This window comes from Epinephelus moara, chromosome 22 (assembly GCF_006386435.1).
Source record: "Epinephelus moara isolate mb chromosome 22, YSFRI_EMoa_1.0, whole genome shotgun sequence".
NCBI lineage: Eukaryota > Metazoa > Chordata > Actinopteri > Perciformes > Serranidae > Epinephelus > Epinephelus moara.
This window is the reverse complement of record NC_065527.1, coordinates 31,318,596-31,335,024: the sequence shown is the minus strand read 5'-3', so window position 1 is coordinate 31,335,024 and position 16,429 is coordinate 31,318,596. Positions and strand designations below refer to the sequence as shown.

At 41.8% G+C, this 16,429-nt stretch overlaps 2 protein-coding genes across 4 annotated transcripts in view; one reads left to right on the top strand and one right to left on the bottom strand.

The window, feature by feature from the left end:
• The window catches only part of LOC126383971 (collagen alpha-1(XIV) chain-like), an 849,933-nt gene that overhangs the window by 388,543 nt on the left and 444,961 nt on the right, over positions 1 to 16,429 (top strand). The gene's annotated exons all lie outside the window — the stretch shown is intronic.
• LOC126383942 (ATPase family AAA domain-containing protein 2-like) overlaps positions 1 to 16,429 on the bottom strand; it is a 32,885-nt gene that overhangs the window by 11,408 nt on the left and 5,048 nt on the right. For all 3 annotated transcript variants that reach the window (XM_050034708.1, XM_050034706.1, XM_050034705.1), the window contains exons 3-18: positions 15,520 to 15,548; positions 11,917 to 12,013; positions 11,121 to 11,193; positions 8,004 to 8,082; positions 7,752 to 7,874; positions 5,974 to 6,040; positions 5,060 to 5,146; positions 4,762 to 4,870; positions 3,972 to 4,087; positions 2,996 to 3,170; positions 2,540 to 2,628; positions 2,186 to 2,345; positions 1,826 to 1,916; positions 1,264 to 1,578; positions 1,063 to 1,180; positions 499 to 685 (exon numbers count right to left, since the gene is read on the bottom strand). In XM_050034708.1, coding sequence (XP_049890665.1) covers positions 499 to 685; positions 1,063 to 1,180; positions 1,264 to 1,578; positions 1,826 to 1,916; positions 2,186 to 2,345; positions 2,540 to 2,628; positions 2,996 to 3,170; positions 3,972 to 4,087; positions 4,762 to 4,870; positions 5,060 to 5,146; positions 5,974 to 6,040; positions 7,752 to 7,874; positions 8,004 to 8,082; positions 11,121 to 11,193; positions 11,917 to 12,013; positions 15,520 to 15,548 — 1,915 coding nt within the window. The remainder of the gene's footprint in view (positions 1 to 498; positions 686 to 1,062; positions 1,181 to 1,263; positions 1,579 to 1,825; positions 1,917 to 2,185; positions 2,346 to 2,539; positions 2,629 to 2,995; positions 3,171 to 3,971; positions 4,088 to 4,761; positions 4,871 to 5,059; positions 5,147 to 5,973; positions 6,041 to 7,751; positions 7,875 to 8,003; positions 8,083 to 11,120; positions 11,194 to 11,916; positions 12,014 to 15,519; positions 15,549 to 16,429) is intronic.

Here is a 16,429-nt window from a genome sequence, read left to right as displayed (position 1 = left end):
GGTGTCCTGGGGTATCTGGCACCAGGGCATTGGCGGAGGATCCTTTGAATCCTGTGGGTTGTGAGGTGGGGTACGGGGTGGGCCATCGTAAGTGTTGTTGCCATGGGGGTTACTTAGTCTGCAACAGTGTTTGGGTGGGCGGAGCCCATCAAGTACCATCCTCATGAATGCCATGACCAAAGGTTTCTCAGTAGAACATTGCAATGTAACGAAATGATCAAAGTTACTCACTTCACTCGCCAGTAGTTTTAATGATTTGGCTGATCTGTGTATGTGAAATGAGTGCAGGAGTGCTTGGACATTCAACTCAGCTTGCTCAACTTATCACCAAAGTAAGACAAGAACACAGGACAAGACACATGTCCCCATATGTATTGTGAACTCTTTCTACTGGGTGAATTGGTTTTTCTCTTGTTTAGGTCTAATAAAACCTCCTGTCTGGTTACAGCGGCTCATTTTCAGTCAGCATACTCAGTGTAGTGTCTGCTGAGGAGTCACCTGGGCACAGGCTTCCTCCGGGGAGGTGCTGCTGACTCCAAACAGCACAGCAGAGTCCAGGCTGTGGACGGTGAAGCGCTCCAGAGCGTGCAGAAGCGCAGGAGCCAGGTGAGAGGTTTGACCGGCACCAGGACGACCCGCAAGAAGCATCCTGGGACGGTGGGACGTTGGGTGTTTGACTGCACTCCTGCAGGATGGAACGAAAGGAGTGAGACGCAAAATAAAGGGAAAGGCAAAAGAGGAACGGCATTTTAACAAATATGGTTCAGGAAAAATAAGAGAAAGAAAGGGAGAGGTAGAGTCAGTAAAGAAAAAAGGGACTGCAAATAAATCAAGTATCAAAGATGTGAGAGAAGTACTATCTGCTGCCAGAAATGAGATAAACTCCAGGAACTCTTCAACAAGAGCTCTGTTGTAAAGAAATTTTTTAATTCAGATTCAAAGCTTCAAAATTCTAAATTATTTTACCTCAAATGAGCCTAATTCTACTGACTACTAATTTTATCAAGAATATTTATAAAATGTGTATTTCATGAAGACATTTGAGGTGCTGATGAGACGCACCTGGCAAAGTGCAGGAAGTTTGTGCTCTTGGAGGTGGCGGGTGTGGAGATGCTGGATGTGCCAGGGCCGTCATCTCCTCCATACATTAGGCCATCGTCAAGGATGCCAGAGGTCAGGTCTGACAAGCAGAAAACAGATATTAAAGATATGATACTTAATCAGGACTGCAGCAGGAGCGCCTTCAGCTTTCAGCTCACTCACCTGGCTCCCTTTTCCTCTTCATCCCCTGCTCAGCGTGAGGGAACAACCTCTGCAGAGCCTCCAGGATGTCATGCAGGGTGGCAGCCAGCAGCGGCTGAACCACAGGTGACAGGGGTTTGGTGGGTGAAGCAATGGAGCGGTGGGAGGCCGGTGACATCTTCCTCATGGCTGCCACAAAGTCGCAGCTGCTGACTTCGATGGAGGAGACGTCCAGCAGGAGTTTCTGCGAAGTGGCATAGATCTGCGGGTAGCGACGACGCAAAGCGCACAGCGCTGCCTCAGTGCACACTGCCCTGATGTCAGCACCGCAGTAACCTGAGAAACAGGAGGTCAGTTGACTAGCAAAGTAATAGGCCATTTGTCTCATTTCTGTTCTGTCAACCTGGTAGTAAAATAATTTCAGATTTATAATCTGCTGGCTTTTTATGAAGAACATCCCTCTTCTCAAACTTGTATACAGAAGATATGATCGCTCTTTTTTGTTTTATCTAATGTATCTACAGTGTTAAATATTGGTTATAGTAAATCTCCTCATTTGGTGGGATGAAGCTGTCTTTCTTACCAACACATTTTTCAGCCAGCTCATCCAGGAAGTCCTCAGACGGACGGGGTTTCCATTGCCTGGTGTGAATTTTCAGAATCTCTTTACGAGACTGGAACACAAACCAAATAAAACTATCAGCTGGTATTTAGTCTCTATGTCAATTTCAACAACAGTCTGGAACCGAAATCAGGAAATAAAGTGCAACAACGGAATTAGGCTCTAAGAATTACATTTCAAATGTGTAAGAATTAAAGTGTGGACAAGGATACTGAATTATGTAATGTGTACATAGCTTTTTCTTTAAAAAAAACAAACAAAAAAAACATTATTACAAAGTGCAAAGTTAGATATTGTGATACAAATAAAGAAAGATGTCACCTCTCTGTCAGGCAGTCCAAAGAGGAACTCCCTGTCGAAGCGTCCAGGCCGTCGCAGTGCTGGGTCAATGGAGTCCAGCCGGTTTGTTGCACCGATCACCACGACTTCCCCTCGACTGTCCAAGCCATCCATTAGAGCCAGGAGGGTCGACACAATGGAACTGCAGAAGACAAAAAAACAAACTCTCTGCCTTTATAATGTCCGGTTTCACCATTCGCTGTTGGGAACTAAAGAACAGCTGATTCAGGGGAAAGACCACAGGTTGTCAAACATTTAAGAGAGGAGTTAACAGACCAAAATTTAAAAAGTACTTCTGCATGTTTGCTGGAATTTGTTGAGTTGGTTTGTTCTGACCTGTGTATCTGCTCCTGTCTGCTTGATCGGACCGGAGCCAGGCCATCGATCTCGTCAAAGAAGATGATGGACGGACGCATCTGACATGCCTGAAGGTAACATAGGGTTTTAAGTATTATTTTACAGTAACTGATCAATTACAGGGTCCAGTAACATTGTGACTCAGAAAACAGGTTAACAGTATTGAATGTCTGGGGTACATTATGGTTCATAATTGCACCTTCAGGAAAAAAACACTGTAAGACATTTTCAAAAACAGACTATTTAAACTCCAGGGACAAACTCTGACATCTGTTAAGTCTTTTCAGGTACTGAAGTCTAGAGCCATAATGACAAAGCATCAGAGTTCCAGTAGATGTCTGAAAACACAGAGGACGGGGCTGTTGTCTGCAACTGACCAGCAGGGGACAGCACGAGCACATCAGTTGTGTTTCAGTGTGTTTGCATGACAGTCACCTGCTCAAACAGCAGCCGCAGCTGCCGCTCGGACTCGCCCACCCATTTGCTGAGGCAGTCGGCTCCCTTCCTCATGAAGAAGGCCACCCTCCTGTTGCCATGGCTACACTCGTTGGCCAGTGCCCTGGCAACAAGTGTCTTCCCCGTCCCAGGAGGTCCATAAAACAGACAACCTCTGGAGAAGAGACAGACAAGAAAATCTTCTATTAATATTCTTAAATTTAGGATAAAAGTCCACTGATGTCTGTCTGTCTGTCTCTCTGCCTTATTGCAATAGATATGTTTTTGCATGTTTTGTTTTGTTTCAACAGGAAACAGTTTACTGTTAACTTTTTAAAAAACACAAAGTTTGATAATCTCCATACATTTACTGATGTGGCTCAGCTGCGTAAACAGTCGACACAAGCTGAGAGCTGACTGTAAGTTAAACTGTCAGAAAGCCACATATTACATATTACAGTACTGTCTCATTAATATTTCTGAATGTTTTAAAGCTTGTGTTTTTTAATTTATGTTTAGATTTTAATCAGGGAATCTTTTTTATGTCAAAAACAATGGCACATAGGAACAGTGACATCCTTGAGACTTGTTTTTATCAGGTATTTTACAACAGGTGCGACTCAGGCAATCGCAACCGAGGACTTTGACTGTCTAATATATTATATTAATATCACATTGGTTTGAAGTGGTTTGGACCTTAACAAATGCTCCACAGAACAAACGCATACAACTAATTTTCAATATTCATCTAATAAACATATAATGTTCACATTTTTTATTTAAATAGATAAATATATCAATATTGTTTTATTGATTATTGATGTTTTCTTTTTTCATTTCAGCTTTACCTAAATTAGTGATGTGAATTTATTCACAGCCTTGGACAGGTTCACAACGCAACTGTAAGTGGGCTGTGTAGTAGAATGTATCTGACCTCTGTGAACATCTGAGTCATCTGTATGTGTGTTTATGTCACCTGGGAGGCTGAATCTTGAAGTTGTCAAATACTTCGGGGTAGAGAAGCGGGAAGACGACCATCTCCTTCAGAGCTGAGATGTGGCCTGACAGACCTCCGATGCTGTCAAACCCCACCTGAGGAGGGAAAGAAAGGAGAGAAGGAAATAGGATGAGAGAGGATGGTGCCATAATGAGATTTCTCTCTAAAGCACTGGTGCAGATCGGCGCATCAAAACAGCCACCCATATTATTTTCAATTTACAACACTACACTTGCAACACCTGGACAGGCGTTAGCCCTCATTGACATGCCATTCCACCACAATTCACGCTGCTGTCCTGTTTCAAGCCTTCCCGCCCCTAAATTAAATGCATTTTTTTCAACCGTTCTCTCTCTGCTTGCACATACCGGCTGCCATAGCAGCTCTTCTTCTGTGCTCCCGCTGCTAAACTCCTCTCCTCGCCATGGATGTATAAAGAGAATTCTGTTGTTGTCTCTCATGTGCGTCAAAGAATGGATGAGGAGAGACTAGTTGAGGCTGAGATATGTCCCAAGCTCTATGACCCACAATCCCATCATTATAAAGACAACGGCAAAAAAAAGATATTGCCTGGCAAGTCATCATCGGATATCGGCTCTTTAGGTGAGAAATCAAGTTTAATTAGTGGTTCTCCACACATAAGGTGCATGTCACATGACACACTGCGGTGGCGCCAGTGTGTTTTCAGCTTAAATCATCACAATGTAAAGGTTGTCAGAGGCTGCTCACTGATAGTTTCATTGTTTGAACACAACATGTCTGAACTCACCGACTGGTCAATGGCCATTGGATCAATGTCTGCCAGACCTGCTCCTGTGTTCATCTTGCCTCTGCGGGTCCCCAGACGATGATCTGTGCGCAGGCTGAGCGGCCAACAGCTGGCAAGAAGAACCAAAACAAAAACACATTTAAAACATGAGTAACGGATTGAGAGAAATTTGGCCTTTCCTGAACAGCCATCATGTATTTACAGTTCAAAAACTGAGAGCAAACACCAATGACGGCTCAGCGAGTAGCACATTCATGTTGTTGCCCTCAGCAAGGAGCTTCATCATCTACCTACTGACCTTCCAGGGACTTTTTCAAGGTTGTGTACTTCATCGTCAGAGTGGGTGTCTTCATCAGACTGATCTAACAACACACTGTTAGTGGGTCTGGAGGATGAAAGGAAAAGAAACAAGGACACAGGACACAGAGGTAAAGGACTCTGAAAGTAGTTGTTGTTTTGGTGGAATTAAATTGTTAAATTAATGGTCTCTTTCTTAGGCTGCATCCCCCCATAGCATTAAATATTTTGGTCAACACTGACATGTGAGTGAGTGAGTCAACTCAGACAAGAGAGACACCAGATCAATTTTCAGCTGGCGTATTAACTTTGCATTTCTTAATTTCAAAGCAACAAATAAACCAAATCAGACTGGTTTATTGTCAAGTAGGTTTTCACACGAATTTGGTTTGGAGTATTAGCGCATAACATAAACATATTACGAGAAAATGAAATTACAATAAAAGCAAATTTTGCAAAAAAACAAAAAACAAACATGAAACATCAAAAAAGACTAGAAGAAAATTATGATAAAAGTATGTACTTTAAAAATATGTACAATATATCTGAATAAACCATGTTATGACTTGATCAACGTTGAATTTCTATTGGTTATGAGGTGAAAAAATTGTCTCATAATGTGAAGCCATTATACTTGGTATATTCTGACAATAAAAATAAAAAAGGAACCAAATGTGACCGGCACACATCATCATTTAAAGCTTTTCTAATGCTGAACTGTTTGTGTTGCAGGTACATAGTTGCAAAATGTAACATTGCTTCAGGTTTTTTAATATTAATATGTACTTTGTAGTGACAATTGATCATTTCTGGCAAACATGCATGTATTTCCTTGTTTCAAGCAGGGAACTTATATGGTTCCCTTAGTTAAAAATTCAGAAAAAAAAGGTTCTAAGTTCGGCCAACAAGTCTAACCTGTACGCTGCTCTGGGCGTCGTGTTTGGTTCAGAGGTGCTGATCCTCAACGCTCCTCTCAGGGACTCTAAATAAAAACAGAGAAAACATCAGAGCTATAAGTTTAGAGGTGCCACACCCAGACTTTAAATTTAACACATCAGAAAAATTATGCTTAAAGCTGGGGTAGGCAGTTAAGTTTGGTGTCACTGGGCAAAAATCCCATAATAACCTTTGAGCATATTGCAATTCAAGTGGTCTCAGAGAAAATTGGACTTCTGCACCTCCTCTTGGCTCAATTTCTAACCTTTCAAAAATATAGCCTGTGATGGGACATTTTGGCCAATCACTGATCATTTCAGAGAGAGGCCGTTGCTATTGGCTGTTCTACAAATGCAGATGAGCATGCATGTCCCTTCAGATGGTGAAAGTCGGACTCAACGGCGGAGAATCCTGCAGAGAAAGTTGCTATTCCAGCACTGACAACAACTGCCTACACTTTAAAGCAACCCAAACAAGGAAGACAGACTTAGGAAAAAGAGAGTCTAAGGGCTCATAAATGCTCAGTGTTAGAGATGGAAACGGACGGACTCACTTCATTTTGTCCGTATTTGTGCAAGTTTTCTGAAAGCTTACGGATACGGATGAAAAAGAGCAGAACCACTGGATATGGAGGCAGTGTAGTGTAGTTCAAGCGGAATATGACAGAACATTATTCGACCTCCTCCACCGTTGCCTCGTTTGTTGTTGTGTGAAAATTTTGACTCTGCCCTCTAGTGTCATAAAGTCACAAAGGATGCATGGAAGTGTGAGGGCAGTAATGTTTACAATGTTCGAAATGGATGTGTCTGTTTTCCTATTTTCGTATGTAAAGGGAGTATAAATGTGCCCTGAAAGAGAGTTGGACAATAAATGGAAAAAAAAAACATGACACTATTGGCGATGTATTTCATAGATGAAGAAAAATGTTGTTAATAGTTTAGCCCTCTGCTAACCAGAACTAAGGAACAACTGCAGTTTTAAGTTCATGTTTATGTGGCTGATGTTAGCGAGAGCCTTTAATCAGTGTGTTCTCTGCCCCACTCCCCACTGCTCCAGAGTTCCCTGCTGGAGGGATAGCGGCTGCAGCAACCACAATCCAGCAAGCGTAAATCCAGCCCCAGGACACTTGACGCTGGATCACCAAACTTTCTGTTGCTGCCTTTATATATGTTTAAACTCAGCGCTACTGCTGGCCACCAGCCTGCTGTGACACCCAGCACTTGGGGGTTTGTGCCGCGCTCTTCCCCAAAGAAGCAGTCCACAGCTGTGGGGAGCAAGGCAGAGGGACTGTGGGGTGGCTAGCAGCTGATTCTTGTCTCATTTGTGATTGGGATGGGGCAAGGAGAAGCTGAGTGAATGCTCAAATGAATAGGAGCAAGGAGGGGCTGAGTAAGTGAACTGTGGGAAACTTTACAATGAAATAACATTAAATAAATCAATGTCTGGGAAACACTGGGTTACTGTATGGAGCGTGTGCATATGCCTGTGGTCCAAATTCTGACTTTTTTTTTTTTTTTTGCCTTTTCTGTCTACCCCAGCTTTAACAAAGGTGAAAGGATAAACATCAAATATAAACGTGAATGCTGACAAATTCTAATGTTTGATCAAAGCTACATTTAATCATCTAAAATAAGCAACATGACTTATAAATAAGCAGATAAAAAGAAGAGCAAACACAGCCTTTAACTTAATGTGAAGTGTTCTGGATGATAACTGTAAATGTGATACTGATTTTAATTAAGTGGTGATGCACTAACCGCTGCTAGGTCCCTGGTTGTGCAATGAGGCTCGGCTCAGTTTGGTATCACAGTTCTGGGTGGCACTGCAGTTGCTGTCGTCATCTGTAGCCGCTTCCTGACCGCTGTCCTTGGCATCAAAACCTGGAAACAACAAAGGGAGAAATTTTCAGAAGACCACATTAAAGACATGACATCTCAACTGACACCTCCCTCTCTCCATCCATGTTTATCTTTCTCTCATTTTAAATGTTCCTGGATGTTTGTACAAACTGTTTTCATCTTCGCTGTCACTGAGGTCTTTCCGTGGGGGCACTGGAGTTCTCCTCCTCTGGGCTTTAGAGTAGGTCATCTGCAATTTCATCAGACATAAAGGCATGTAAGAAAAACAAAAACAATACATCGTCCACCCGCAACAAGACCCCGGGGTTAATCCAAGGCAGTGTTACATTGGTGGCTACTTTTGTAGGGATCTTACACATATCACATTTTCAGAGAAAAAAGTCAGAAACAGCCCCATAATAGCCATTGCCAAACCCACCAGACACCAGACCAGTCATTTTAGCGTGTATAAAGCCAGCGTATTTTCACAACTGACAAGGTGATTTTAGGGATTATTTAAACCAAACAAGAGTTGGTAATTGCTGGAACAGTGAAAAGACAAACCAAGATTATTTTTGAGTTTTATTTTGTTTCTCTTGATTTTGAATGAAGAGTGTTTTGTCAGTCTGGTGGGTTTGACGATAGCAACTTCAGGCTGTCTCTGTTTAAACAACAAGGATCTCACTCTTTAACAACAAGGCCTCTAGATGTTTATGTTTATTTGAAACCCACGCAGCAACTCTTCAGCATGGGAGCGAACGTTTTGTTTTTTCCCCTTTGCGCAAAAGGGTGTGAAGGTTTGCGGGCATTCCCATAAACACCAGTGTATCTATCGCTCACCAGCCCTCATCTCAGCCTTTTATGATGTAATCCAGATCTTTGATTTCCTCTCTGTTGGATCACATTTAGTCAATTAAACCTGAATGATAAAGTCACTTTGAAATAAGTTCACATCCTGACTGGACAGACTGGACCCCTAGCTCCAAGTCAAATTTCTCTGAGGAGACCAATAAACAAACTGAACTGAACTGAACTGAACTGGAAATAAACCAGTTTGAGAGCAACAGATCTAAACAAAGTCAACTCTGAAACATGGCGTGACACACAAACAAGCACTGGTGCTCCTCAGGCTGTCACGTGCCTTCCAATATGGTCTCAGCTGATAGAGATAAGCCAACATCGCCCACTCCCCGTGAGCCGTGAGCAGAGCGAAGGAAGCAGGGTGCAGCTGGGTGCACCACCCTCACAGCGGCCTGATAAGAGAGGCAGCACCCTCTCAGAGAGGCACAGTGTGTGAACATGGTTTTAAAGCTGCTTCCAGTTGTAAACAAGAAGTCTGGACAGAAAATCAAAAAGAGCAGCAGCTCTGCTCAGAAATGAATTGCATTCAGAAGCAGCTGAAATACACTAATGTTTTAAGAAATTCAGCATTTACTCTGGTTTATTCTGGCTAACTCCTCTGTCAATTCACTTTATTTGGTCAAATTATATAAATATGGCACTGTCACACCATAACTTAAAAAAAAAACAACAGCTTCTTCTGAGTCCTTTGACTTCTGCCTTTTGACTTCTGTCCTTAAAATGTCTAAGTTGGAAAGTGGCACAAAACACCACCAACCTTCCCAAAGTAGTACATAAACTATGTAATGAAGCTGATCTAAATTTATGTTAAACTGTTATCGAAGAAAAAAACAAGTGAGTTCTGTGGTTTATTCAGAGTGACGAGGATGCTGTTTTTGGGGGGGAAAAAAGTAAATAAATGCTGTAGATTCTTTTGTTTTTTCAATGATATTGTTCAACACTGTGAGCACCACAAGCTACATTCCATTCACCTCCATTGTATTGGGGTGGAGGAAGAAATCTATCTGCATGGCCAATCACAACTTTAGTGTTTGCATAAAATGACATGCAGTCACCCTAATAAGCTTCAGACGAGTCTGTAAACACAATTTCGACCACAGTGTGTTTCCAGACCATCCACAAGAGCAGCATAAATACAAAAAAATATTCTTGTGTGCAAACAGGATGCAAATTAAGACAAAACACATGTTAAAGTTGGAGTAGGCAGAAATCTGGAAAAGCCAGAATTTGAAAAACAAATTCTGCAGCTCTCTCCTCTCTGTTCGAAGCTACTTCCATCAGACGACCACAGTCCTATGCATGCACTTCATACAGTGAAACATCCGTGTTTCCCATACACTGATTTATCTAATCACATTTCATTGTAAAGTTGCCCACAGTTCACTCACTCAGCCCCTCCCTCTCTTTTCTTAGCAGACCACAACTGAGACAAGAATGAGCTGCTAGCCAGCCCACGGTCCCTCTGCCTCACTCCCAACCGCTGCTTCCTTAGGAGGAGAGCGGGAAGCAGCTCAAGGGACGGACTTCAGACAGCAGCTGTAGAGGCTCAAATTCAGCCAACACAAATCCTCCAGCGCTAGTTGCACAGCAGGCTGGTGGCCAGCAGCAGCACTGACTTTAACCTGTGTAACAGCAGCGACATACAGCCAGGAATCGGGGCTGTCTGGTCACCTAGAGCTGGGGTTTGCGCTGGCTGGATTTGGGTTTCTGCAGCCGCTGACTGGAGGACTGCTGCCTGCTCTTCTTCCAAAAGGAGGTCCAAGGTGGTCTGTGGCCGCCAGGACTAAGACGGAAGACACACTGTGATTTGAGGCTCTAGCTAACATTAGCTACATAAACGTGAACGTGAAGCCATAGTCATGGACCTTTAGCACAATTATCAGAAAGCTAATCTGTTAGTCACATTTTCTCTCCTCTCTGAAACTCTTTGCTGATAGTGACACGTATTTTGTTTAGTTTATTGTCAGACTCTCTTTTAGACTCTTTTTGATAAGTGCTTCTTCCTTTTTTGGGTTGCTTTGCGGTGTAGCCAGTTGTTACCAATGCTGGAATAGCAACTTTCTCGGCAGGATTCTCTGCCACTGAATCAGGCTTTCACCATCTGAAGAGATGTAAAGCGTTATAAAGCCAATAGGAATGCCCTCTCTCTTAAATGATCAGTGATTGGTCGAAGTCTTCAGTCAGGGGCTAGATTTTCTAAAGCCTGAAAACAGCTGAGAGGAGGTGCAGAAGTGTAGTTCTCTCAGATCATTTGAATTACAATATATGCTCATAGGTTATTATAGGATTTTTGCTCAGTGATGCAAAAATAAAACTGCCCACCCCAGCTTTAAGGTGCTCAAACAACACCTCCCATGTAAAATAGGAATAAACAGTAAGAACTCTTTGTATGTAGACTAGGCCAGACAAGATGTTTACATTACTCACTCCATCTTTGTTGTTACTAAGCCGCATCTTCTTTTTTATGTTGTCCATTCTCTTCAGGACTGACCCGGTTGTGCTGCAGAGAGAACAGTGTAGAATAAAATATTTATTTTTCAGATTACATCTACTTCATTCTCAAATTCATGTCAGTATTTATTTGCCCTCATGTGGGGGAGGCAAATGTATTTTAGCTAGGATGGTGGGCCTGACCTATCCTACTCTGCTTCCTCTGCCTCCGATTGGCTTTCCCTCACCCTAACCAACCAATCCTCTTGCCTAAACCTAAACCACCCCCCCAATGAAGGCAATGAGTAGTAGCCAATCAGAGGGAGAGTAGGGCGGGTTATGCCTTCGCCATCATAGGAAAGAAGATAACTGATAACACAAATAAATGCTGCAGTACATGTTAATCCCAAAGATTGGTACCAAAATCAGTGCAAACAGAAGTACCACAGCTCAGGTGGCTACAGTACATGATTGTTCTGCAGTAGGCAACAAATCAAAAACAGATTAGAGCCAAAAAGCAGGATTCAAACTGAGCATCTGTCAGTATTTTGCTGATCTGGTGGTGATTAAAAGAAATCAATGCCGACTGGTGGTACGGGACAGCGTTTGTGAAAAGCAGTCTCAAGTGTAAAAATCACACATTTTGTTCCCCCAAAGATCCAATCTGACCTCTTCCCAGCTGTATCACTGCAACAAGGGCTGCAACTAACCATTATTTTCCAAATGATTAATCTTCTGATACTATTGAACGTTTTGCTGCTGAAAGAGTTTTATTTGAGTCTTGATGTCTTACTTGGTGCTGATGCCATCGAACATGTTTGAGGCCTGATACCGGCTGATCAGTGAGATCGGTCTGTTGCTTCTCCTCAGTCCATTCCTCCATCCACTACCTACACACACACACACACACACACACACACACACACACACACACACACACACGTTGCTGTACATATTGACTAACGGACTTAAGGAGTATGGTCTAGACCTGTTCTATATGAAAAGTGTCCTGAGATAAATTTTATTTGGCATTTGATCATTTTATGATTTGGCGCAATATAAACAAAATTTACTCGACAAACTGAAGTCACCAATATCCAATATGGTAAAAATCACCACTAATTCCCACAGAACCTTTTTCCTATCAGGTTGCTAAGGCCTCTGAAACAGTGTGTACATCCTCATAAAATAGTAAAATGCTCAGGTGAAGCCAACACTTAAGTGCTAAAAGCTGTAGTTCCTCTAATGGCCACTCAAAAAACTGTCCCTGGCATTTTTGGCCATGGCGGCCCACTATGATTGGTGATATGCCATACGTACACACTATGCTGTTACCAAAATTAAAATAAATCTCAGTTGTACCCTACGTGCCCTGGAAGAGAGTACCAAGGCTAGAAAATCAATGTGCTCATTCACTTCTCATATATCCATCAGTGGTTTATCCATCAGTCTATGTTAGTAGGCTACGCACATAGATGTTGGAACTAGGGGTGCGGGGGTTGCAGCCGCACCCCCTCCCATCCGCCCACCTGCACCCCATCAGCCTCCCTACCCACTGCATTATGCTTTAAAAAAATAAAGAATCTGAATTTAAACTCAATTTGTCTGACTTACATTTATCTCTTTCATATCATTAATGCATAGATCTATGCTTTTGATGTGATATGCAGCCTGCCTGACTACATACAGAGGCCCTGGACCTGCTGCGCTCAGAGGTGGAGCGGTGTTTTGATCAGGAGGGACTCTGCGTAGCTGCAGGGCGAGAGCAGGCAGTTCTTGAGGCGGCTCAGGGGAAACGAGTGGTTGTGGGTTCCCCGGAACTGACCCCCTTTCCATGAGAGCAGCTAATAGAGCTTAGATCGGGCCCAAAAAATCCAGCCCGACCCGGCCCGAGCCTGTGCACATTATGTCCAGGACCGGCCCGTCCCGTCCAATTAACTGTAATTATGGGCCCAAGCCCGATTTAACCCCGACATTTTTCAATAAGTTGGCTGTTATACTTAAGAGTATTAAACCACAATTCTTGTTATTTGAATGACAGAAATATCGGATCTTAATGAATGCCGCAACACGGAAGCATGACTATGTAATAAAACAGGTGTTTATTTGAGGATCCAGGTGGTGAAGGGCTGTGCATGCACAATGTTCCAACAGCCCTCCATTCCAAAACCCCGCCATTCCGAACGACCCTCACTCTGAAATTGATTTTCAAGTCCATATCAAGTTTCCTGCATCAAACATTGCCGCCCGCTTTCTGTCCGCACTCGCACAATTCTGAAATTCGTTGTACTACAAAAGCTTGAAATGAACGTTCAACTCATTGTTTTTTATTGAAAATATGTCACTGTCTTCATTTATTATGTATAATTTGTCTAGCAGCAAACACATTTAAAGGAGACGCTTGTCAAGTCTTTTTACGCGCGCTGTCCATGGTGCTGAAATCCCCGCTGCAGCCGCCACTCCTGCTGACAGCAGACCGGGGGAGAAAAAAAAGACATTTCTTTGCTGTGTGCTTTCAGAAAATAACCAGAGTTAGGGTAAGAAAGACCAACGGTCTGTACAGCAGTCCCACCGTGTTTGCCAGGGCATATCAGGCTGTGTGATTATGCACAAAGATTGGTTTAACGCATTGGAGCAATTTCATACAATTTTGGACATTCAACGTTATAAACTAATTTCAATTCAACATGGTCATTTGCTTAGAGGATTCAGCTGAAGCATAATGAGTGTTATATGTCATTAAGATGAAGTATTTGCTTGTTTTGTGGTTAATTATGCACATGATCTGTTTGACCCCATCATGTGTCCCTGCAGACAGGGGCAAAAGGATCAATGCGCAGCCTCCGTTTGCTTTGCATCCGTCTTGTTCATTCAAACTTTGTAAACACGGTTGGCATATTCTGCCATCATAACTTGGCTCTCAGAATTCACCAGATTGATGCCTTTAAATCAAATATATACAAAATACAAAAACAAAGCACGCCCCCGGACCCCCCTAGAAGGTTCGGACCCCCCGCCATAGTCTCCAAAAATCCTGTGGGAAACACTGTAATTGATAATTGTTTTGCTCACCCAACAGCCCAAAACCTCAAATTACTAATACATTATTAGATATTAACATTATCATATGAAAAGCAGCAAATCTTCACATTTGTGATGCTGGAGCCATGAAATGTTTTAACATGAAAAAAACCCCCAACTAAATTATTACAACAATGGTTGCAAATTAGTTTTCCGTCAATTGAGTAATCGTTTCAGCTGTTTTTGTGAGTTTTTATATGTTTCATGTTCAAAGATGTTTATTTGGAAAGTAACTAAAGCTGTCAATCTACTGTTGTAAAGTAAAAAGTTTAATATTTCCCTCTCACACGTAGTGGAGCAAAATAAAGTGGCATGAGAAGAAAATACTCAAGTAAAATACAAGTACCTCACATTTTTATTTGAGTATAGCACTTGAGTAAATTAAACTTTGTTTCATTCCCCCACAGTCCCACACATCTCATGTATTATCTGATATTCTAAGGCTGTGACCACACAGAAAGTGAACATTTTAGCAGCTGGAGGCAGCTTTTTGTTATAGTTTTTAATGAGAATGAAGCTTCTTGCTTGTAGCTCGTGCCTTGCATTTCTGCGCTCTGGACACCTGGCGTTTTGTCAGAGCGTTCTGAACTCCTTGAGTTGATAAAACTTAAACTCAGGGCAAAAAATGTGCCCCACGTCATCTAGTTTCGTCATTTTTTACCCCCATTGTCCAATCAGATGATTTGAGAGGCAGGCCTTCTGTAGTAGTCATGACAACAAGTTTACAGCTGGTAAACAATGCAGGAGAAACTGGTGGTAGCGGTTGCTGGATACCCAGAGCTATACAGCCCGACGATAGACAGCAGGTTGTCAAACTGCTCCCAAGTCATCCTAAAATATGCCTGGAAACGGCCATCATGGAGGCGAAGCTCCTGGACCAACTGGTGGTACTGCCCATGATACACGCTCTTTTTTAGGGTCTCATGTACCCACACAGATCTCTGCTTCCCTGTGCCCAACAAACTATTTACTGACAGCCTCTCACCCTCAACCAGAGCTACAGCAAGTACCCTCGGCCTGAACATTTTAGAAACTAGATACTAACTACTGGGAAATAAATAAATAAACAGTAGATTGATGACACAGGATGGTTAGTGTAAGGACGTGATGGGGTGGTTGCCTGGCAACAATAAAAAGGCACAGCAAGCTTTTTTTTTTTTTTTTACCAATGGCATTTAATAAAAAAATAAAATTAAAAAAAGACAGTGCAGTGTGTCTCACTTTTTGCAACCTGCCAAGCGTTTTCTGTGTGATCAGGGCCTAAGACTTACGTGAATTAATGTTCAGGACTCACTGGTGATACCACTATCCTTACCTGCAGTGTTTTGAAGCCTTTGAGATTTCCTGTAAACACAAACCAGGGCTAAGTATGAGACATGAAACATACGAGCAGTGATTTATTTTACATTGAAGGTGGAAAGTTGTTGCATCTATCTTTGTGTAAACAAACACATATTTGGGTCAGTGACAAATAAGGGTTGGCAAGATGAGCAATTCAGAAATATCTTCAAAAATTGTTTTCAAAGCATGCATCAGATTTGTTAAAATGTACATTCTGTAGTTTTGTTGGTTTTATGTCATTTGAAATGACATTTGCACCATTTTTTATGAAAAGTAAGACTGAATGCTCCTGAAAATTTCAAATGGTGTAACCATGAAAGAATGATAAATATTAAATATTTTATCCACCTATAGTAGATTTAAGTGTTAGGGTTAGGGTTAGGGTTTGGTTAAAAAATCTTTATTTCAAAAGCATTAAATTGAAATAAGATATTTTTGGAGTATTTCTATATTTAAATTTTAATGCATTTTGGCAATACTGAGCAGGACATTTCCTAAAAACACCCCTTTTTTTCTAAATAACGCGTGACAAATTATGTAAAATTTAAAGAAAACACAGTGTTGCACTGCAAAAGTGGATTTCATTTATTCCACATTTTACTCCACATTTATTTTCCTATATATAATCATATTTTTATGAAAAAATACCAGTTACACCATATGACACTGGGTTGTGTCAATTGGTGTAACTGGTATTTTTCATAAAAATATGATACACTGCCTGACCATGTTCCTTCTACAGTCAAACACCACTGCTTGGTGAAGGAATTGACACAGAAAATCAAATATGACAGTCAACAAGGTTAAGTGAACTTGTTTTTTTCATGTTATTTCAGTTCAGAAAAAAGAACATCTGACAACAGTGAGCTAATTTCTTCTACTGT